This window comes from Phyllopteryx taeniolatus, chromosome 5 (genome assembly GCF_024500385.1).
Source record: "Phyllopteryx taeniolatus isolate TA_2022b chromosome 5, UOR_Ptae_1.2, whole genome shotgun sequence".
NCBI lineage: Eukaryota > Metazoa > Chordata > Actinopteri > Syngnathiformes > Syngnathidae > Phyllopteryx > Phyllopteryx taeniolatus.
The window spans coordinates 20,102,849-20,126,755 of NC_084506.1; the positions used below are offsets into that span (position 1 = coordinate 20,102,849).

A 23,907-nucleotide genomic window follows, 5' to 3' on the forward strand; every position below is an offset into this window, starting at 1 on the left:
CAATGCTGTAACTAATTTATCCAAATATAATGAATTTCAATGTGAAACAAATTGGAGGTAAACCAAGGGGACGCATGCAATTTTGGAGGTACCGCTGTATTTTGGCTTGTTTGGCCTTGGGAGAGGTCTGCGTTCCAATGACTGCTATTCAGGTTCAAAAATGTTTGGCCTAAGCCTTGCCTCAAAAATGAGGGTGAGAGGGTAAAGTAGCAAAAAAGGACCTTTAAGGGGTCTTGTTGGTTAGGTCGTGGCGGCGTCTGCTTTTAGAACCCCAACCTTTCTCGCTTCTTGCAAACAAAACACTAGGTGAAAAATAACCTCAAGGAGAAGCCCGAGGATCTCACGTGTGGGCTCTGCGCAACAACGAAACCCCACTTCCTGTCTCTCACCTACACACACACACTCGTGCACACGCAGCGAGAAACTTTACGTGGAAATACGTCAGTTTCTGGGGTTAGAACCATCCCGTCCCGTCCCATCTTCCTCAGACTGCTGGTGCCGTCCTCACTGGGGCTTTGAGGCCTGAGGGCGTCTCCCGTGTAAAAATTAACCTCACTCATATTTAACAAGCACCACTTAGTGGGCCAGGCCAACATAAACAGGTGTGCACGCCAACTCCCCCGGGCTAATGTCTTGTCTGCTTATACGCCAAATGTAAATACCTATAGCTACTGCAAAGAACCTCTTTAGGAAAGCTGAAGAATAGAAGAGAATGTAGGTTAGTTCCAGAATGTGGACATTTCTTTTTTACAGCAGCAAAGTGGACAGTTAACATGTATATACTGTAGCCATAATATCAGAGAGTAAAAAATATACATGTACTTATAACATATATACAACATCAGCCAATGAGGCATGAATAAATGGATGCTACATTTACAGACGTGAACATGAACAGCAGCAAGAATAGTCAGCAGCATTGTATCAATAAATCATCAGTCTATATACTAAGCAGCTGACAATGAAATAAAACACTATATAAGTATAAAAGGTATAGACCAGTGGTGCCAAACTCAAGGTCCGGGGGCCAGATCCGGCCCACACAACATTTTATGTGACCCGTGGGCGCAGATTATGAGCATCATGTTTCTTGCTAAAATACCAAAACTTCAGCTTGTCTTCACTTTTAAAACATTTTTGTTTCCAATACTCATTATAAAATAAATTGAACAAACAGTTTTGACTGAATTCGGATTTGCAAACTATCCATCCATCAATCCATCCATTTTCTGAGCCGCTTATCCTCACTAGGGTCGCGGCAGGGTTGGAGCCTATCCCAGCGATCTTCAGGCAGGAGGCAGGGTACACCCTGAACTGGTTGCCAGCCAATCGCAGCGCACATAGAAACAAACAACCATTCGCACTCACATTGACAGAATTGTGAAGCAGACGCTCTAACCAGTCGTCCACCGTGCCGCGGATTTCCAAACTACTATTATTTAATAATATGATCCAATGATACATTTACAGAGGTTATTAGTCATAACGGCCCTCTGAGGAAAATCATAACTATGATGTGGCCCGCGATCAAGATGACTTTGACATCTCTGATATAGACAGAGAATACTAAACTACTCTATGCATCCTATAAAGGCTTATGTGAACGTGACCAAAAAGCAGCAAAAATAGTCAGCAGTATATTGGATGTGTACAGTAGGTGTCTATATTATTATAGTCAGAAGCACCTTATTTACCCAATGGAGTTGCAGACATTTCCATACAGATTCAGGTAGCATTCGGAGTCCTCGGCACTAACCGGGAAGGGGTTCTCGACGATGCCCCCGCTCAGCCTTGTGGTCTATGATGTCAGACGGGGCCCTGGCTGCCTTTGAGTGGCCATGTGTTCCTCACCACTAATATCAAACAGATGATGGGAACTCTGCGAATGATGGAGCAGTCAAAACAACGTTAAAGGAACACGCAAAAACACATCTCATTGTTTTAATTGCACCAGACTGCGTGTCGCAAAACCCTTTTGTTGACGATTTGGACAACGTTTTCTTAAATCCTGTTTGTCCACGTGATGTTTTGAGGCCAGTGGTGATCTGATGATTTCCTATCACCTCCAGAACCTGAAATAACACTTAAAAAGGTTTGACCCAGAATAATCCATCATCCACCGAACTATAAAAAACGAGTTTCCTGGACCTGAGGACACAGACAGGGATGTAATTGAAGAGTGGCTTCTGGAAGACTTTCTCACTTGGGATCTGGCGAATCTCAGGCGTCAGCTCACAAGACGTCTGAATTGCTTGATTTCCATCCCTTCATGTGGGTCATTTATTAGTCAAAGACGCTTGAAAAATATCTTAAAAAAGGTATTTCCTATATTATTGACCTTGAAAACACCAATTGCCTGATTGTGTGTGCTATTGGCAACAGGTGTAAAAGTGGTGGAGAGGGTTTCGTGCTTTCGGCAACGCTGATGGTTTTCACCATAAAACATTTGGGAGAGCAACTGTTGTTTGTGTGCTAGTATGAGAGCGTTTAAGTAGTGTAAGTGAGCAAAAAAAAAAAAAAACACCATTGGTGTGTGTGTAAGAATGTTGCACTTGTGTTAGTGAGCGATTCAGTAGTTCGTCTGAAAGCGTTTCAGCTGTGCGCTTGAGCGAAAAATAATTCACTAGTGTGTGTGGGAGCATTTCAATAGTGTGTGTTAGAGTGTTTCAGTAGAGTGTATTAGAGGATTTCGCTAGTGTGTATGAGAACGTTTCAGAAGTTTATGTGAGTGAAACAAAATGGTATAAGAGTGTTTTAGTATTCTGTGTTTGAGTGTTTCAGTACTGTGCGTGAGAGTATTTCAGTTGTGGCTGTGAAAGTGTTTCAGCAGTATGTATAAAAAATGTTTCAGTCGTGCGCATGAGTGCATTTCATTAGTCTGTGTGACAGTGTTTCAGTAGTGTGTGTGAAAGCATTTCAGTTGGGTGTGAGCGTTTGAGTAGTATGTGTAAGAGCAATTCAGGGTTTCTGTTGTGTGTGTGGGATAATCCTGAATTATATCCCTGACGTTTGTCAGAAAACATCAATGGTAATTTGGTTGCCGTGTATGTCAATCAAGTGACAAATGTTATAGTGAGTATTGATGATAGGTTGACGTCTTTTTTATTTTATTTATTTTATTATTTTTTTTAAACCCAAGCGATAAACACACACTACCTTTGCGATCGACCGGTAGATCGTGATCAACATTATCGCCATGTGTGTTGAAAATAGGAGCCAGATGAGGATTTAGCCTTCCAAAATGTCCAGCGTGGAGTTGAAGAAAACTGTACTGCTTGAATGAAATGCAGCTGGTGTGGACGTCACCGATTATATGACCCATTTAAGTGTACAGTGAATTATCCCAGTTGGATTTATTGCCTGATTCCTTACGACCAACCATTATTGTGTTATGCCTGTTTTCTGCATGCGATTACTTCCAGCCTCCGGACTTGGTGTCTCTCGTCGGTTCAGCTTCACTGCCGTGTTGTGACCTGACTCGTCAGTGAACTGTGACATGCGGGATTGTGTGATGGATTTTCATTTGCATAAAGTCGCTGCTTGGCCTCATGTCAGCGGTCACGTCACCGCATCATTCCAACTCTTGCTCACTCCCGATACATTACGTCCTTATTAAACAATGGGCTTGACGAGAAGCTTAAGAGCAAATGTCAAATTTTTTTACATCAAGTACCACCTCAAAAATACTCAAGGTAGAGGCTTTTCCGAAAACGTATTACGATAACATTATGCAGTTTGAACATTAAAACTTAATACACTTCAATATAGGGGAAAAAACCCTCTACTTAAATGTATTGCATATAAAAGTTAAATAAAAGATAAATTATGTTAATTAATTAATTAATTGAATTTTGGGGAGAGGTTCACCACTTTGTGAACAACTGCATGAGCAAATAGTCCAACAGTTAAAGAACAGCGTTTCTCAACATATAATTGCAAGGAATTTTGGGATTTCATCATCTACGCTCCATAATACGTCAAAATGTTCAGGGAATCTGGAGAAATTTCTGCATCTAAGTGGCAAGGCCAAAATCCAACATTGAATGCCCTTGACCTTCAATCACTCAGGCGACGCATTAAAAATCGCCATCATTGTGTAAAGGATATTGCCACATGGGTTCAAGAACACTTCAGAAAACCATTGTCAGTTAACACAATTCATCGCTACATCTACAAAAGTAAGTTAAAACTTTACCGTGCAAAGCGAAAGCCATGTCAACAACACCCAGAAACGTTGCCGGTTTCTCTGGGCCCAAGCTCATCTGAGATGGAGTGACGCAAAGTGGAAAAGTGTGCTGTGGTCTGACGAGTCCACATTGCAATTAAAAGCCAGCATCTGTGATGGTATGGGGGTGTGTTAGTGCCCATGGCATGGCTAACTTCCACATCTGTGAAGGCACCATTATTGATGAAAGGTACATACAGGTTTTGGAGAAACATATGCTGCCATCCAAGCAACGTCTTTTTCATGGACGCTCCCCTGCTTATTTCAGCAAGCTAATGCCAAGCCACATTCTGCATGTTACAACAGCGTGGCTTCGTAGTGAAAGAGTGCGAGTACTAGACTGGCCTGCCAGCAGTCCAGACATGTCTCCTGTTGAAAATGTGTGGCATATTATGGAGTGCAAAACACACAAATGGAGACCCCGGATTGTTGAGCAACTGCAGTTGTACATCAAGCAAGAATGTGGAAGAATTACACCTACAAAGATTCAACAATTATTGTCCTCAGTTCCCAAATCCTTAGTGAGTGTTGTTAAAAGGAAACGTGATGTTTCATAGTTGTAAACATGCCACTGTCTCAGCTTTTTTTGTGTGTAAATGTGTTGCAGGCATCAAATTCAAAATGAGTGAATATTTGCAAAAAATAAAGTTCAATCAGTTTGAACATTAAAGATCTTGTCTTTGTCGTGTATTCAATTGAATATAGGTTGAAAAAGATTTGCAAATCATTGTATTCTGTTTTTATTTAAGTTTTACAAGTCCCATCTTGATTGGAATTATTTTTTTTTTTTTTACATGAACACCAATCGCGCATCCCCAGGAAGGCGTTCGCTCGCCCCTACAGGTGCACGTGCCACAGTTTGGGTTAGGTAACGTTTTAGCTATCAGGGCACGTTTCAATGTTCATGAAGTGGTCCACACATCCCCTACAACATGCCGACAAAAATGGCGCACCCCTTCTCCCAAATGACAAACTCTAAAAAGGTGAAAGTCCAAGCCCAAAGCCCAATTCTTGTATTTTCAGTTTAAAAAAAAAAAAAGCATTATACCTGAATGCAATTATACCAATTTAAATTTAAATTTTAATTTGTGCACCACCGGGTGTGCACTTGCACAAACCCACAGTCTGGGAGTCCCTGTCTTAGAGAATGAGCGTGGGCTTTTTCTCTTATGAGGGCCAAAAGAAAAGCCAAAACAAAGTCCAATTGAAACGGGTTTCACATCACAATATGTGACAAAATAATCTAAAATAACATGAAACATAAAATGACAAAATAAATCTTTTGCACCATTGGAGAAAGAAAGAAGAAAAAGGGGGAGAAACGGCCTCCCAGTTTGAAATCCTGAAACCCCTCTGAAATTAAGTGAAAAAACCTAGCCCATTTTAAAGCCAAATTAATTATGAAACATTTTAGTTTTCGCCATTGGTGAGCGTGTGGGCGGATCATGGTAGCAAAGTTTGATGGCTTCCCATGAAACACAAGACGCGGATAGCTATCCACACGGCCCGATCATCTTGTGTGTGATGATGGTTCCAAAATGGTTATCAAGAAATAAACTGAATGATTTTTTATTTTTTTCCCCCCACCCCATCCATGGCACAGCGTGGTGGAGATTATGCAGTTCCGGTCCCAGGGGCTTCAGACAACTAACAAAACCCATCTTACTTCTGCTCTACTGGTCGCCCACAATGCCGTTCACATGCGGCAGACGAATGAAGCGGCGTGGCAACGCGCTCGAAGAAAATACTTAGACGATGACACAATTTGAAGTACTGAAGCAATTTCAGACATGTTGTGTATGTCACAGGAAAATACAACAACATCATACAAATAATCACAAGAAGGGTGTGTCCAAAGAAGAAGCGTTTGAAATTCCGGTGAATATAAAAGTGAGTGTGTTTTACATTTTATTTACATTGACATAATAATTGCATCACATTCAAATGTGGCAACTGCAAAGGGATTATGATATGTTTGCCTCTACCAAAGTTAATTTTGTTTGTTAAAAGAAATACGCCTAAACTACGCAACTTTTGTTAAATCACAGACATATTTCAAATAGTAGTTATTATGCTCTGAAGTTGTCTCTCAACAAACACACCACCCTATTACTAAAACCTAAATTTGTTCTTGACCAGTTAGCATCGCAGCTAACACAGCTAGTATGTACTCTTGAGCACAAATTCCTAATATTAGTATTGATTTGCAACCCTGTTACTAAAATTAAATTAGTATTCAAATACAATTTTACTTTATTTAATTGTAGGATTTATTCAGCATTATTGATGAAATATGTTTTTTTCAGGTGCCTGAGTATCTGTAACAAAATTGCGTGAAACACAGTAAAATATATGATATGACATAAAAAAGAGAAAGAAAAGAAAAAGTGAACTGCTGATGGGTTGAGCTGGATGAATCAAATTATATGATCATTAATTACCTGTTCAAAACAATGAAAACTTCTAAAATAGAATGTCTGTTTTTCAAGAATGTTGGTGCATAATTTGTCCTCCAATTCTGGAATGAACCATAGTTCTATAGTTTGGTCTACCAAGAAATTTGTTTCCTCTATATTTATTTAACGAACAGGTTAGCATCGCCATTTGCGGAGCTAATCTGCTTGCTAGTTTTTCCTCAGTGCATGCTACGTGCTCTTCTTAACATGCTTAAATACATATAGTTGCAGATGATACAGTTGAGCATACCGGAATTCGACTTCCACTCTGTTGTTGTTCACTTACTTGTAATTATCCGCTCATTTGTCAGTTAGAAAAATTGCGCCTTGTGCATAGGTGTTGTGGCTCTTGCGAAAAGCTCCGCCTCTCAAAGAAACGAATTCTGGACAAGAAAAATTTGTCACAAAACCAAACAATGGCACTCCCAAGATACGTGCCGCCCACGCACCAGGGCCGCAATGCAAATGGTCGGGCCGTAGAGTGCACTCAGCTGATTGCGGAAACATTTCACAACCTTTTTGTCCAGTTTTTAGCCCTATTTTCCAGGGTTATGTTATATTTTGTGAAGTTTTGCATTGAATTTAACAGAATGATACTCCAAGTAAATTGCACGAAGCTTTTTCTGCAGGCTGGTGCAATGGTAGAAGCTATTGTAGTTTAAAAGTGCAGGTTGCTGATGGAAATTCGGATTACTCGGCCTTGGTGGAGGTCTGAGCTCCCTGAGTGCCTCTCTATATTCTTTTCTCAGAGTGCTTTAGCATTAGCATGCCTCGCACACAGCTGATTCTGCAGCTGAATCCGGTCTCTCTGCCAACTCTTCTCAATTAGCTCCTTCTCCCGCTCCATAACGAGCCTTTTCACACTTTTCCGGCCTACTCATGCACGTCCTTGTTTCCGTCGAGCCATCCCGTCCATCTCAACAAGAACTGTATTGGGTCCTGTGTGTCCCAAAAACAAAAGGGACACTGAGCCGTTTTATTCGCTTTTAAAACTCATTTGCATGATGCTCTTCAACCCGTTGAGCGAATCCGCTCAGCTCTGCCAACGCGGAAAATGCGACAGTGTAATCTGGCACATCCAAATATCCCCTAAGGATCGTTCTCTGTGTACACATCAAGCTATTACGTGTTCTATCGACAATTTAATGCTAGGTTTTAAAAAAATATATACATTAGATATATGGTATCCACAATGCATAACAAGGGCACTCAAAAGAGCCAGACCTCCAGTATCAGTTATGTTATTATCAGAAACAGTCAATCATTGTTTTACTTAGTTCTCAATATGTTCCACGCAATTGTAGTTAAGATGGCTAAATAAAAAAAAAAAAAAAAAAAAGGGTTAGGGTTACATATTTTTTTGTGCTGGATAAAGCAGCTAAATATACAATTACATTTTTTGAGTGCATGAAAACCAACAATTATTTTTATTAGTTTTTTATTTGTTATTTTATATTATATTTTTCTCCACACTATTGTAGTTAGTCATTAACTAAAAATATAATTGATGGATTTAATATGAATTCGTGTTTTATTTTTATTTAACTTAGCAGCACTAAAATTGTGTTAAAACTAACAGGAGTCAATGGGAATTTTCTTTTTACATTTTGTTACGTTTTTATTCGATTTTTTGGAGTGTACCAGGCAAAATTATAACCTCTTTTTCAAAAATTGTGCTTGAAAGACAGATAAATACTTTATTCATTCTGTGAGGGTATATTGAATATTTGGGAAATTTGGCGGATGTACACTGAAAAAATACATATAAATACAACACTTTTTATTTTGCTCCCATTTTTCATGAGCTAAACTCAAAGATCTACAACTTTTTCTAGTACACAAAAGGCCTATTTCGCTCAAATATTCTTGATAAATCTGTCTAAATCAGCATCTTGATGTCACATCTGTGAGTTAGATTAATTATCTTGGCAAAGGAGACGTGCTGACGAAAACAGATTTGTGAAGAATATTTGAGAGAAATAGGCCTTGGATTATTTTGGCAAAGAAGAAGTGTTCACTGACAGATTTAGACCGATTTGTGAAGAATATTTGAGGTAAGAGTCCTTTTGCATACATAGAAAGAATCTTAGATCTTTGAGATCAGCTCATAAAAAATGGGAGCAAGAACAAATGTGTTGCATTTATAATTTTGTTCAGCATCATAAAAGTGAGTTTTGCCATTGGAAGCATTATATAATACTGTTTATAACTTTATTTTTGCAAATCCTTACCGTAAAATTAGTTGGACGAACTTGGAACTTTCCGACGAAAACCCTACTTACTGTATGTCCGATTATGTTCCATTTCACATTTTTTCACAATTCGATAGTATTGGTCTGTCCCCATGCCAGCTGCTATTTTTTTCCACATGATTAACCAATTTAAAGTGTTGATAATATCTTGAGAGCAAATCTATTAACTCTCTTGGACACTTCAACTGTCTGTCGTAAAACACAACTTCCTCATTCCACAGGAGCCTTCCAGCATTATTTCGCCTCAAGATTGAAAGTCTAGATTTCTGGAGTCTGTTTTTTTTTTTTTTTCGACAATGTCGAGTGAAAATACTACTATATACATTTGAATAAGCTTGTTTTGTCAAAAATCGATAGTGTGACACTTATTAAACCATTTAGTTTTTCCCACACAAGCCCTAAAATGTGTGTCCATATTCAACTTTGTTTGGGCAGAATCCTACTATATTTTCACCCCGCTTATATCATCTACCGCAGTGGCAGCCACCAGTGCAAATAATAATGCAAAGTGAAGTGATGAGGTGAAAGAACCGCGGTGTCCCCAAACTGCACAAAACACACATCCCCGGTGCGTGTGGATTATAACAAAAAATTAATCCAACTTGATGAATGAATAAATCAAATATTCTGGGGGATTTCTAATACAGGGGGTACTGGTCCTGAATTCAATGCTAACGAAAGGGAATTTGGCTGCTTCTCCAATGTCAAACGCGTGGCGGAAGCTCCTCTCCATGCTGAGAGGTCATGGACTTGTGTTGCATGCGCGCCACAATGAAGACATACAACCGCAGCGCGTTACTAGTATGTCCAAGTCAGCGCACGGCTTGATTTATTTTTTGTCTTTCACTTTTAATGATTTATACCTCCGAACAAAGCTGCCAGCTGCTGTATTAAGCCTTATTGGAATGCTCAATAACAGACGTTGACATGACGTTTGGCTCAACACACACACACACACACAGTGATGACCAGATTTTAATGTGTGTGCTTTTCCTCAAAGGCGAGAGGATTTATGGAAATAATAGGCTTGGTTATGTGCGGGGCCACTCGACACAGAGGAGGAACACTCTTGTAGCAACATGCTTTTAGCAGTAAAATGAAAAATGCGGATTCCTGTCTTTGGGTTCAAGGACGTGTTGTCCTGTGTTGTTTCGCTGCAAAAATCTTTCACTTTGTTTGAAAAGAATATCTTTGCATTTTTGTCACATTTTACTTTTAAGAGATATTTATTGTCGCTTTTCAGTGAAATACTGTACGTGTAGCTCAAAATTAGGTAACTTTTTAAAAGAAAAAAAAGCAGGTATATATCCATTGTTTTCTTTTCACAAAAACCTTTTTTTTAATATGGCCGTATCTATGAAGTACTTTAAATGAGTGTTTGTCATTGTACATTGAAAAACATACATCTCCAAATGTTCTTTTGGTTCTATCCAAAATTTAAAACCAAAAGAAGATTACAGTATTGTAGATTAAAACTAAAAGAAAAAGTGGATGCTTATGTTTCTTTTCACCAAAAACCCAAAGATATATTTTTAGAAAAAGTCTCTGTTCATGAATTACTTTGAATATCGTCACTGTCCATTGAAGAAAAAAAAACTACTACTACTACTAATAATAATAATAATAATAATACTTTGTATTTATAAAGTGCTATTCTGATTGTTAAATTTTTTAGATGTATTTCAATTCAAAATAACTAAAAAAGTGGATGCTTTAGGAGAGCCATGTATTTTACTGGCGGTCAAATGAAAAGCATGTATCTCCCAAATTTGTCTTTTCAGGAAAAACACAAAGAAAATAAAACAAATGTATAACAAAAAATGGTGCAATAGAGAAGCATGTATCTTCAAAGCTCGATTTTCAAAGAACAAATTAACAAAACATGGCAATAATGTAGAATTATTACCGATTGAATTACAGGAGAATATTATTTCATTATTTCGTTGCCTGGTGTTGGATTTTTTATTTTTTTTTAAACACAGCTTTGGGAAAATGACATTTAAAGTTAACAAAATCTACTGTGCAATGATCGACATTGACAAGCTTACATTTAATTGATGTCATAAATATTATCTTAATATGCTCTGTTCACCAAAGGAGGATTTTTCCTGAGCCCCAGTCCATTTTTCTGCACATAACCGCACACAAAAAAAAATTAGTGCAATCAATGTTTCGGGAGTTATCATGTTTTATTGGCAGTAGACAGTAGTTTTGCACACTGATTTTTGTCATGCACTGATGTCACTGATTAGTGGCTTGATTGCAACCTTTCTATTCGTCTTGGTGTTTTGAACTTTGGTGAGAAGATTACTGATGAAACTCCGAAAGACGTGAGCTATAAGACACCAGATACATTGGAACCTCTAAGGTGGAAGAACATTGAGAGACACTAGTTGACATGGGAATTTTTCAAATTTTGAATGACCATGTACAAAAAAAATCAACTCTGACGTGATTATTCCTCACTCTTGTGTTTATTTGTATCGTGCTAGTTGGCTGTTTTTTCTTTTCTTTTTTTCCCCCCGTCGATTTCGACTCGTTTGGGGTGTTCCACATCAGAGGATCCACTGTAAAATGGGTAAATGCTAATGTAAAGTAATGTTAAGTGAGTGCGTAGAGGCAACTCAACGGTCAGCGACAACATAAATAAACATGTGCCTTTGGTGAGTACTTTTCAAATGGGGACTTTTATTTAGCACGAATGAAGAGAAAGTATCAGTGCAGCACTCGACAACAACATCCAGCTTCCAGGAACATTCCCGCCGCTCGAACATCCAACGAGACGTCACCCCGCGCCAGCAATGGAGCGCGAGAAAAACAAACGATGCAACACTTAAATAGAGCCAAGGTGTTGGGAATGCGAGACACGTTTTAAAGAGGCTCTTTTTAACAAGAGAAGATGAGGTGTTTTAAGGGTCGGATGGGGGTGTTTTCTTAAAGACATACAGCTTCAGTCAGAGCTCCTAAAGTACTTTCTTTACACTTAGTACAAAAAAAAAAGACATCTCTACCCGTTAGTGCTTTGTTTTTTTTTTTTTTTAAAGATACTATTACATAAATAAACAATTTATTTTTCAGTGTGCAGAACAGACAGTTCCAGTGTGACTGGAAGACTAACATTAACTCCACCATATTCCAGTTGGCAGCAGAAGCTTCCGCAGAGTTTTCCGCTCAATATTTTTATTTTTTGGCTACACCTCAACGCACCTTGCTTACAAAATTGTGTCCCAATGTGCGCCCCGAGCCAATTCGGCATGGGACTCGGGGGCGGTGGTCCATGTCCGCTTAAGCACTCATAAAACCCATGGAGGTTTTCGCTCATTGACAAAGGCTCTTGTGGGTCTTAAAATCCCAGAGTGCACTTCTCACCATGTTGTGGTCACTGCGTACATCCTGGCGTGAAGTCGCCTACTGGTAGTTTGCGTTTTACTCTGTGAAAAGCAAATTAAAGATTCTTGTGTGCAAAACGATGCCGTGAAGAGCTGGTAGTGTCGATGGCCAAAAAAATCTCTCACTGGTCCTTATCTGGCGTTCCGTGGTTCTCTACTTGCAGGTGAACACCTCCGTCCGCTCGCTGCACGTGTTGCACTTGACGAAGCAGCACCACTGGAACTTGCAGTTGCACTGCCACACTTTGGTATACTGGTGCGTGTTGTAACCTCGCCCGCAGCACATGAGGTTGCAGCCGTCCGTGTGCGGCGAGGTGCGGTTGCAAAGGCGCCCCTGGGTGCCCACGCTGCCCGTGGCCGCGTCCTCCTCGCAGTAGTTGGGCGAGCTCTCGATGTACACGAGGTCCGTGTCCATGGGCTTGCGGTAGCCCTGAGTCTGCTTCACCTTCAGGTGGCTGGGCTGTCGCAGGCGGTTGGCCCGCATCACCTCCACGTGCACGGCTTCGTTGTATTTGTCCTTGAGCACGTAGCCGATCTCCCGGAACTTGGGGAGCGTCGTCCAACACGTTTTGGTGGTGCAGGAGCCCGAGACGCCGTGGCACTTGCACTCAAGCTTCATCCTTTCTTCTAGAACCTGTGGAGAAGAAGAAAGTTGAGAGTAGACCCCAGTCTACACTTATGAACTATACAAAGTGTGTCAGAAAAGTTCCAGGACTGGCAGGGCCTTACTAATTTAACATTTTCAGGGTGCAAGCAGAACATTTTGTGGTGCACACTGTAAATCAATTTGCAAAGTGAATATTCACATTTCCTCTCATTTCCACTGTATTACTGATAACTTCTTTGACAATAAATGCAGAAACGTTTTAAATTAACATTTTACGGTAGTTTTAACACATATGTTACACAGCTGAAATACTAAAAATGTAAAGTTAATGTTTAGGCCAGCAGTGCCAGTATGATCAGAAAAGTTCGTGTTCACGTGTGTTGTGGGAAGTGACAGCAGAATTTTCAGTTCATTGAATTTGACTCCCTGAAAACAGAATTTCCTGCCTTTTTTTTTTGCCACAAATGTTTCTTCACAAAATGAGTCGAACTCCTTTTCAGGGTTTGTCTCTTCTGGCACACTAGGTTTATTGGGGGTAAATGTAAGCACGGATAGTTTTCTTCTTCCATTGTTCAATGTTTACAAGAGTGAAGTGAAACCTGGAAATTTGGGCGATAACCCCCAAGACCCACCTCTTTTCACACATTAGCCAATCAGTGGTCATTTTAGGTTGAGAGAAATGCCAGTTGGATGTTTTCATTGGCGAAAAATAAACTTTTTCCAATAAAGAGGTTATTGATCAACCACTACACTATATTATACTGGCTGTTGGCTATTGGTGTTTGCTGTATTTGCTCACGGCTGACGTGAGGATATAAGGCTGCTCGTCAGCTAGCATTAGCGGATGGCTTTTCAGATGGGCGTGCATAGTACTTGTGCTTTTGTTATATTTGTTATTGTTATTTTTTGTTATATTTTTTTTGCATATTTGGCGAGTGAATGTGTTACCGGTTACATTTTTAGTAAACTATTTCCACATGTTTGAGACACCGCTGCTAGTTTGTTGTGCGTTCCAATTGACCTCAACTACAACAGTCATTGCGGCGTGGTAAAGTTGACGCGTCGACTTGTCGGTTCAACCCCTTAGTACTAACTATTATGGTGGATTCTGGTGCATTCTGAAATCCCCCCCCAAAATATTAATTAACCAAAATTTTGCATAATTACTTTAAACAGATGAATAATGAATTTACGTTGTAACACACCCACTTACAGATGATACATTTTGAAAGTAGTCCATTACGTTACGTTGCATAGCGTAGTGATGTTATCAAGCTGGCTAACAACATGGCGCCCACACAGACGTTCCTATATATGGCTTTGAGTGGAACCATTTGAGACCCTTTGACAAAATGACATGTAGTGTTTTGTCTACTATGCGAATGCTTGAGCTTTTGCTACGTGGAAGTACATGTGACATCATGGTAAAAAGGTCTATAAGGGGTAGATGTCAGTAACATCATTGAAGTACCGTATGGGCCATAATGTGCACGATATTCAATGTCAGTGTTAAAAAAATAAATAAATACACCACAAGCAATACTATTTCAAAGGCAAAAGGAGAAAAAAACTGAAGTTGTGTGTTGAATAAATGTTTCGTCGTTGCATAGTGTGTCCATTTGTTTGGCAGGTTGAGTTTTTTTCCCCCCAGTGTGGATTTTTCCTGCCATCTCATTATCCCTATCAAACAAACACACGACGCGAGAGTTGTTCGCTGATCCTCCGCAGGCTCACGCTCCAGTCCGGTCCGGTCTGCGCGGTGAGGATTTCCAAAAATGTAAAGAGCGAGAACCCACAAGGAATGCGGCGCGCTGAAGTTCCTGACAAATAGATGGAAACGTTTACTTACAGCGTGTCCGTCAAAGCTTCTCATCTGTCACAACACGTATGCACACACACTCCAAACGCCACATAAAACGGGGACGGCTGATTTACACACTTTTTACAGCTTTTTATAACAATCCGGTCGCAGTAAAAGATCCTTTTTATCAGCTCATTCATCTTGATTTTATGAATGCACAGACCCGTTTTATATGGAATTTCTTGGCCTGTGCACACACGCGGGGAAACAGAGTGATGGACAGTCCACTAGGAAGATGGTTCGAATTAAGTAACATACAATTTCGGAGTTGTTTTGTGAAATCTCACTGCAAGGACTGCCGAGGTAGACAGAGTGTGCATTATTCCATATAGCAACTATGTATCCCACCATCAATCTATTTTTTTCTATATCTTTTCATAAGGTTGTAAAAATTAAGTGCCAGGGTACTTCGGGGTGACATAAAGTCATTGACTACCACTGACTTGAATGACAAAAACTTGTTGTGTTTGGGGTTGCACCGCCAGATATACTGGAACCCAAAATTCTGAGGATTTTGTTCCCCCGATTTATTTATTTTTTTAAATTAAAAATTCATCCAGTAGAACCTGTGTGTGAGGATACATTGTGTGGGTGTCGTAAAGCTAAGATCGTAAGACTGCCTAGAGGCGAAGAAGTCACTTCTAAATAGAAAGACTAGGAACCAAACCTCCATCATCTGGTTTGTGAAAGGCGAACTGGTATTGATCAAATATTTGCTTGACATTTCTTTGAGTAAGCTAGCAAAACATAAAGGCTAGCCTACTAGCTAACGTCAGCTCTACTGTGCACTATCCATTTTGGTGTCAAAAGAGCACATCTCAGTTTTGCTCTTGGAAATTTGATTTGCACACTGTAAAAAATTGTTTTGGAGAGTGGTAAATATAATCCATGAAAATCATCAAATATTTACATTACAATATTAGATAGGTAAAACATCCTAGAAATTAGGGTACATATTACCTACACTACCAATTTGACAACAGTAAAAAATGTTACCAAGAAAAGTTGAGTAAAATCAGCGTCGCAGTGTCACAGATTAACAGCCAATCAAAAATGGCGACTTGTATCACATGATCTTTCAAAACAAAAACTACCTTTCTGGGTCCTAAGCGAGATCCAATCGCCAATCCGTACCAAAACAGTATATAAAGTGATATACTGTATATAGTTTTACAATAATACAGAACTACATTTCTAATTGTATATGTATGTGGTGCTTAAAAGCAAAGTGTGGAGAGTTCCTGTCACTGAAATCCAGTGTAGTTAATGATGGTCATTCATTGTCAACAGCCTCTCAAATATCCACACACTCACCTTTTTCTTGCCCGTTTCCTCTTTTTGGTTTAAAAAATATAGCAAAGGCAACCATTGCAATCCACTTTTTCCTTGACAACTGCAATGTTTTTTGTGCTTCAATGTAATATACATAGCCCCTTAAAACGTTGGTTTCTGATAATGCAAAAGGTTACAGTTTTTTTTAGCGGGTCGTCAAGTGTGCGAGTGTCGGTCGCCAACTGGAATTTATTCTCGATTGTTCAATTGAGTCGCTGTCGGTCGCTTCACGTCGCTCAGTGTGCGCGGGGGGGCCTTCGAATCCCCAACTCGCAGCCTTAAACGAGTAAATTTGCAATGACGTATTCCGTTCTGGCACATCGCACACCACTGCAGAAGCATCCCGCAGCTGACTCGCCTTAAAAAAAATAATAATAATAATTCCATGGAGACTCATTTGTGAGTATAGAATCACTTCATTTTGCTCGTCACACTCCCTTGTCAGTAGAATAATAACGTTGGCCAGTGTTACGACAGAGAGATTAGCACGGATGCTAACGTGGCAACAGTTTTATCAGAATCGGACAAAAATTCTTCCTGAAAAAGAGAATGTTCGCACTACGTATGTTTTACCCTTCTATGTGTTAACCTGATTGGCATCTTGTGGAAGTAACACACACAAGATTAATCCAGTAAACTATTTTCCAAACAGTTTCTATCAGGTCTTTCTCATATGCTATTGAGAAACAAATTCCTTAATGATCCAACTTGGGAATGTTTGTACCATTTCCGGGGCCCCCACCTCCCAAAAATATCTTACCTTTCTCCCCGCCTCATTGTTGTGCAGATTCATCAGGCGACGTGGGGTCTTCTTAATCTCCCGGGCGTCGACAAACCGGCGGGAGAACTCGATGCCGTACTTGATGTCGGCCGAGCACCCTCCCCACTTCCAACCCTCCTCCTGATTATAGTAGCCCTGCTTCTCCCGGTCGCAGCCGCACTGGCTCAGGTTGCCCTGGCTGCACGCTGCCGTGATGGCGTGGGCCACACCCGCCGCCGTGATGGCGTAGGTGAACGCCGCCTCCCGGCTGCCTGGAAGAGGGAAAATAGACGGTTTCTTTCGGAAGACTGAGGGTGTGGGTAATGCCAAAAGATACAGTGGGGATCCAGTTTTACAGAACCAAAAGAGAGAATCCGCCCTTCCATTAATTTTCTATTGCACTTGTATTCGTTATCACACCTATGGACAATTTAGAACAGGGATGTTCTAACTTTTTCCTACGAGGACGCATACAAAACAAAATTGAAGGATGCGAGGAACATGACTTCCATTATTTCTTAAACATACTAAAACCAAACCACAAAGCAATTGTATATTGTTAATATATTATACTTGAAAATGTTGCCGACTATGCTTGCTGCATTTTGTTAACATTCATCGGCTCACCCCCAAATCTGCGAAAATCCAATTTCACTTAGGAACATAAAATTAGGTAGGCAAGTCTGTCATCGTGAGTAGACCCACAAAAAAAGTCTCAAAAAGCCACGCCTGAAAAGATGCAGGAAGTGTGCGATTTTGGTTTAAAGCGGCCATTTTAGCGTCATTTTCCGGGAGAGGTCGTCCTTCAAACATCAACTTGCTCTACAGAGTTTGTCCGGTTCCTACCAAATTTCAACAACCTCTAATAACTAGAAAGATGGCTGACGCTCAAGTGTGAAAAATTTGAGTTTCTGTCAATATGTGTAAACTTTGATGACTCATCATCTGTCCACACTGTAACAGCACAACTCCAGGACAGAGGGTAACGGAGAGATTGAGCGAACAGCAACCCCCATCAAATTCTCCATCCAGCACCTCAGACAGGCGCGAGGGCCTGTTCATCGCTGCGGACAGCTTGCCAACTTTCTGCTGTTAAAACTGTAATTCCTTTATTGTGGTACTAATAAAATCTTATTCTATTGTATTCTAATCGAAATATGATCCCTGGTTGCTCACTCTATGATTGCAGTGATTTGGTAACAAATATAAGTCGATGTTTATGCCGGGATAAGACATTAAATGCCCTTCCGACTTGTCTCCTGCACCTTTGTAGGAATGCGGTCCCCTTTCTGACCACAAAGCATTCCGGGCCCCGCTGTTGGGAGTGCAGTGTTGGAATTTTTGTGCGGTGAGAGCTGGTCTAGGTGCTGTCCAAAGTGCTGAATTCCTCAACGGTAGCACCTTGTGTGCAGCAACCCGGACTGCAAACGACCGCCATGTTCTGGTCCCGCTGCCTCAGTGACGACAATTAAGGCGCTTCAGCATCTCATTTTATTAGTTTTTCTCAAATTCCTGCCTCCCTGCCAGCTTCTGACCTTGTCAGGCAGTCAGATTGGCATGATCTCACAAATCCACGTTGCCAAGCTTCGAGCTGATGCAATGAGTGGACTACCAGTGTGAGAGAAGCGACTGGAAGTCTAAAATCAGTGGCAGCAACCACCTGCACTACCAGTTCATGTGAACACAATGTACTTTTCTGCTTGTTGGTCAGATTTTCCCCTGATGGATGTGACACAATTTGTCCAAAGTTTCTACCCACTCATCAAGGTTGACGATTAGTCAATCATTATTATTCTCGCATTCTGTTGATTCTTGTGTTTTGGAACAACTGAGGCAAACTGAGTTTGCAGATGCAATGTTGATTCAACTAGTTTGCAACTGAAAGGAAAGAAATTATGACTTACGAAAAGGCTATTTTATTTGTTATATTGCCTTGTTGTTTTTTTGTATTGTTGAAACAATCATAATAGAAATTATTACTCTAGAAAGGAATATATGTCGTCAAACTTTTTGGTTTTTTTTTCTGCCATCTAAAATTAATGTAGAATTAAAAATTTTCCCCAATGCCTGGAGGTAATCCTGGAATGAAAAATTAAATACACATGATTGCATTTTATAGATAGTGCACTTTTAATCATAATGCTAGTTTTAGTGTTAATTGACTGATTTATGATGTTTTTAATATTTTTACCCTTTACGCTTTCTATACAGCTTATCCTGATCAGGATGGCGGCGAGCTTGAGGCCTATCACAGCTGTTTTCGGCCAAATGTCAGACAACACAATCACAACAATTATGGCGCACATATAGAGACAGACAATCATTCACAAGTTTGCATTATTATTGAGTAGGAAATGAACCCACACTTTCTGAACGGAAATCAGGTGACTGTTGTTAACATCTCTAAACATATACAATATATATTAGAATTTTATACATATCTTAATTTTTTGGGGTCATATTTTTCCCACCAATTGGAAAGTTGAGACATTTACTTCAATGCTGTGAATGCTTGATACTCCATTCATCAAAACCTATGATTACAACGTGTGTTTGAGCGAAGGGTCAAGTTGAACAGGTCGTAGTGGTTCGCCTTTCATATGAAATCAGCCGTGTCTGGCTACTATTAAAGCAACAAAACAAATCATTCTAGACTACAATTTCTACAATACAAGACAAGGAGGGATGTGGTAATGAACACTAACTGAGGCTGAGATATCCCAGAGTCCTCAGCTACTCTCCTACTGGCCACAATAAGGCCTCTTGTCTAAAAAAGGCCGCTAAAAGTCAAAAACAGACCAAGGACTATGACGGCACCAGCCTCCCTTCAATCATTCATTCATGCGGGCGGCTCAGAGCAGCAGAAACAATGAGGACCACAAAGCGTTTCAGGGCATCTTTCGATGTATGTTGTGTAATACACTTACTCGCAAATACTGTATTTGGCACTCCTGGGTTGGAAGCCCTTTGCTCATAGAAGCCCTACAAGTCATGTCGGCTTCCATGGCAACACATAAACTGGAGGAAGTTCATTTGAGTCGCATTGCTTACTGTGCAGCTGTTTTCCATTTAATTTCCTATTCATTCACCTCTTGTTTTAATCTCACAGGCCTTTTTTTTTTTTTTTTTTTTTTTCTAACTCTTGGAGATATTTTCACTACCCTCCTCCCAAAAAAAAAAAAAAAGCCACCCGGTAGTTTCCTTTCCTGCACGACTAATAGCGCAACCGCGGGTTTGCCTGGTTGGGGACTGACGCACAACATCTCGCCGCCGCAATCTGTGGTAGTGAGATGCACCACCCAGTTGACAGACTCCATAGGAATGAACACACAGACTGACTCAACATATACTCATACAGTATCACAAAAGAGTACACCCTTCACATTTTTGTAAATATGTTATATTTTTTAATTGGGACAACACTGAAGAAATGATGCTTTGCTATAATGTAAAGTACTCACTGTACAGCTTGTAGAACAGTATACATTTATTTTTATTTTTATTCTGTACCATGACCGAGTCTGACCGTACGGTTCTATCGTAACACAAACATCAAAAAGGGAAAAATTTTATTTCTCCAAAAAAATCCCTCCATTTGTTAGTTAGAAGGCAACTTTCTGGTCCATGAAGATGATAGCACCGTACCATTGAGTCATAGAAGAACTTGTCCATCCATATATTAGGAGGACACTTCCTCATTTAAAAAAAAAATAAAAAATGACAGAACCGTACCAAGATTGAGTCTGAGGTGAGTGGATATTTCCATCATAACAGAGACAAACAAAAGTGTGTATGTGGGGGGGGGGGGGGGGGAACAGAACTCGGAATTTGTGTGTCTGTGTGCTTGTTAATTAATAGGCTACTTTCTGGCTCAAAGAGAAGGATGTAAGGCATTAGGACTAGACGGACGGGACTCTACAATGTGCATTTTGGCGGGGTGATGACTCAATCCGTGATGACTCACCAAGGTTGATCAGTTGTGAAAAGCTTATGGTCATTTGTCTGTATTTTAGAAGGCGACTTCCTGTAGAAAAGGAAAATAATATATTTTATTCTGGGATGCAGGGATTGTTTTGATTGGGTCTCAAAGCGCACCCTACAGTATTTGCCTTTTATTTATCCGTTCAGACATTAGGAACAGATAAAACACGCAAGATTAAATTCAAACCCAGTTCTTTCCCAGTTCCTCATGCAACAATTTCATCTTGGTAGTTTTTGTATAATCTTTCTCACAAACAGACCAACCAACTGACATGTGTAGAGCACTTTTTGCACTCGGGCCTAATTAAAGACTGCATGGTACCTGTCACAATCCATGCAAGTGCTAAAAAAGCACAACTAAAGTACGAGACATGCTTTTGTGTCTTAATAAAAGGGACACTCTGGGACTCCCTCCCAAAAAGAAGATGGTGAACCCTCTGTGTCCAGACTGCAAATGAATGGCGTTTGCGCAAAGCCACCGCAGGCCAATTTAATCCCCAGCTATAATGCGACTCTTCGATCACAGTCTTGCTATATCGCAGATTTCTTTCCATTATTATTAGATATTTTCTACACAATTTTTGCTTGCAAATTGTTGTTGTTTTCATTGTGTTTAATTAAGTTTCAGTGTGATTACAGCATATGGAAGGCCATTTCAAGGCTTAAACTATAAAACTGTTTTTATTTTGATCCTGTTAATCTTATACATGTACAGTATTTTCTATACATTTTATGGTTGCAATTTTTGGGAGTTCGTTTATGTTTACGATGTGTTTAAAAAGTGTTTTAATAAGTTTAAATGTATTTTATCCAAGCCAAAAACCGAGCAACTGAATACGACTGCAGTGGACATCGCAAAGAACAGTTTGCGACACATCATCTACCGATGCGCTGCAAGGGAAAAACTGCGACCTTGTGTCAGGTTTTGAGGCTCCACATTTTACTACATTATTTTTTTTATTGAACCACAAAAACATGGCACGATTGTCAAGAAGAAGCAGATTCCCACAAAGAAAATGGGTGACAGTAAAGGCGAGTGGTTATTTTGAGAGGCCGCAAGCAATGATCGATCGCCCCATTCACTGACTGCACCTCTGCATTTCGGTGGCAGAGACTCTTCACACTTTGCTTTCTAGCCACAGGTAAATATGACATTGTCAATCAAGTTGAGTATTATTGTAAAGCCTCAATATTAGTACGGCTTGGTGTGACAGTGGCTTCCGGCCGGCTAGGTCTGGTTTACGTTTAGACCTCGGAAACATTTTTCTCTTATAAGCTCATCTTCATTTTTGATTGGCTGTTACATCTGCAACTTGTGACGGCGTTAACCAGGGTTCAAATTTTGAATCACAGTAAAACCAGTGGCCCATTTACTTCATTGTTTAATTTCATACTTGATGGGTGGGCCGGCACTCCATAGACCCGAATATTTGTATACATGCAATTAAAAAGCAACTTATCAATAATATGCCGCCTTAAAATTAGTTCAGATGATTTGTCTATTGTCAATTCAACGGTGCTGCCTCGTCCATCACAAAACAAAGCAGAGTTGTTCCGCCTAAAATTGATGCAGAGTTATGGAAGAACTCAATCCCGAGTTCAGAATTTGCTGCATGCGGCGCCAAACACAAGGGTGGGGTGATGAAAAATCCAACCACAACACACTGTTTTGTAACGGCAATGCGCCTGTCTCCCGTGTTGATGTGCGTGCAAGTGTATTCGCCGTGCCCTTAGCGGAGGAAGGGCCTTCTTTTGGCGAGGAAGCCGCTGTGGAGAAAAAGGCACCCGTATAACTCTCAAGAGGCTGGCCCCAGTGTCCTGAAAGCCCTCCAGGAGGAACCACCCTGGGGTTGCCTCACTTGCTGCCAGTGGAAAATTGGAGTGACCAGAAAAACCTCAGTGAACTTGGAAACAAGCGGGAGAAAAGAATGGCGGAATATTAAAACAGATGTCTAATGGAGTTTGGAGGCAAGTGTCTGTTACACTATGCAAAAAAGGGAAAGCAGATTAAATGGGGCGTCATTCTGAGCAGGTACAGGTGGTCATAATGGGGTCGGAAATTTCCTGAAATGAATTCCTGGGAATTAATGGAATTTCATGGGAATTATTGGAATGAACAATACATTTACAAAACTGAAAGCTGGCTCTTAATGGAGAACATAAATATAGTTGGGGAAAATATATTCTAGCATAATCCTGACTAAAACAATCAGGTTTTATGCAATGGCACTCGCACTTTGACCCGAAGTGCCCCAATTTATGTGATTTGGATACAACACCACTCAAGTTGCGTAAAATAAATAAATGAAGCAAATAAGGTGTTGTTGGAAAAATACATTTCCTTGCACCTATAAAATGGACTCCATTATAAAAGCTCATAATATTTTGTTTGGTTGGTGCGTGCCAGTTGCATGAGACAGACGATAACTGCCTGCTGAGGTGTGTATATATGACCTCGCCTAAGGAGAAATAGAAGCAACCATCCTGGTTTTATTTAAACTGTCTCCTTGCATGCACCGTTTTTATTCAATTGTATTGCTCATTCCCAAAGCGCTTGTACTGCCTCTTGTCGACTAAACATTTTTCCCTTGACAGGTACGGTAATGCCCTCGCATGTGGGCAAGGAGAGCAAGGAGATCTATTTTGTACGGATTTCGCCTTATGACAAAACAAAATGTTCATATTTATACCTATCCATTAAGTTACCCTCAATTCCCAGTGAATTACCAGTACATGAAAAGTTTCCAATTTGGAATATTACCAAACTTCCTCAGCTTAACTTCCGATGGAAATTCACCAGACATTTTCCACCCCTTTGCAACTGTAATCGTCCATCATCAGGGGATAAAACTCTTACATTCAAATTTAAGTGACTAACTCTGGTGGATGCTTCCATATGTGCTGACCACAGCACATTGGACACCTGCCTGCCAATGCGGCGATGGCCGTGACGTCAGCGACGGGGGGGACGCAAAAAAAGATGTCGCGGCTCGCCACTGGAGCTGCAGTCTGGCTTTTTTGGAGCGAGAGGCAGGCGCGACGCT

The 23,907-nt window shown here is 40.3% G+C and overlaps 1 protein-coding gene across 2 annotated transcripts in view; it reads right to left on the minus strand.

Moving 5' to 3' along the window:
* Nucleotides 1-11,388: 11,388 nt before the first annotated feature.
* Nucleotides 11,389-23,907, minus strand: part of wnt7bb (wingless-type MMTV integration site family, member 7Bb) — a 46,636-nt gene continuing 34,117 nt past the window's right edge. For both annotated transcript variants that reach the window (XM_061773614.1, XM_061773613.1), the window contains exons 3-4: nt 16,883-17,154; nt 11,389-12,956 (exon numbers count right to left, since the gene is read on the minus strand). In XM_061773614.1, coding sequence (XP_061629598.1) covers nt 12,477-12,956; nt 16,883-17,154 — 752 coding nt within the window. In that variant the 3' untranslated portion in view covers nt 11,389-12,476. The remainder of the gene's footprint in view (nt 12,957-16,882; nt 17,155-23,907) is intronic.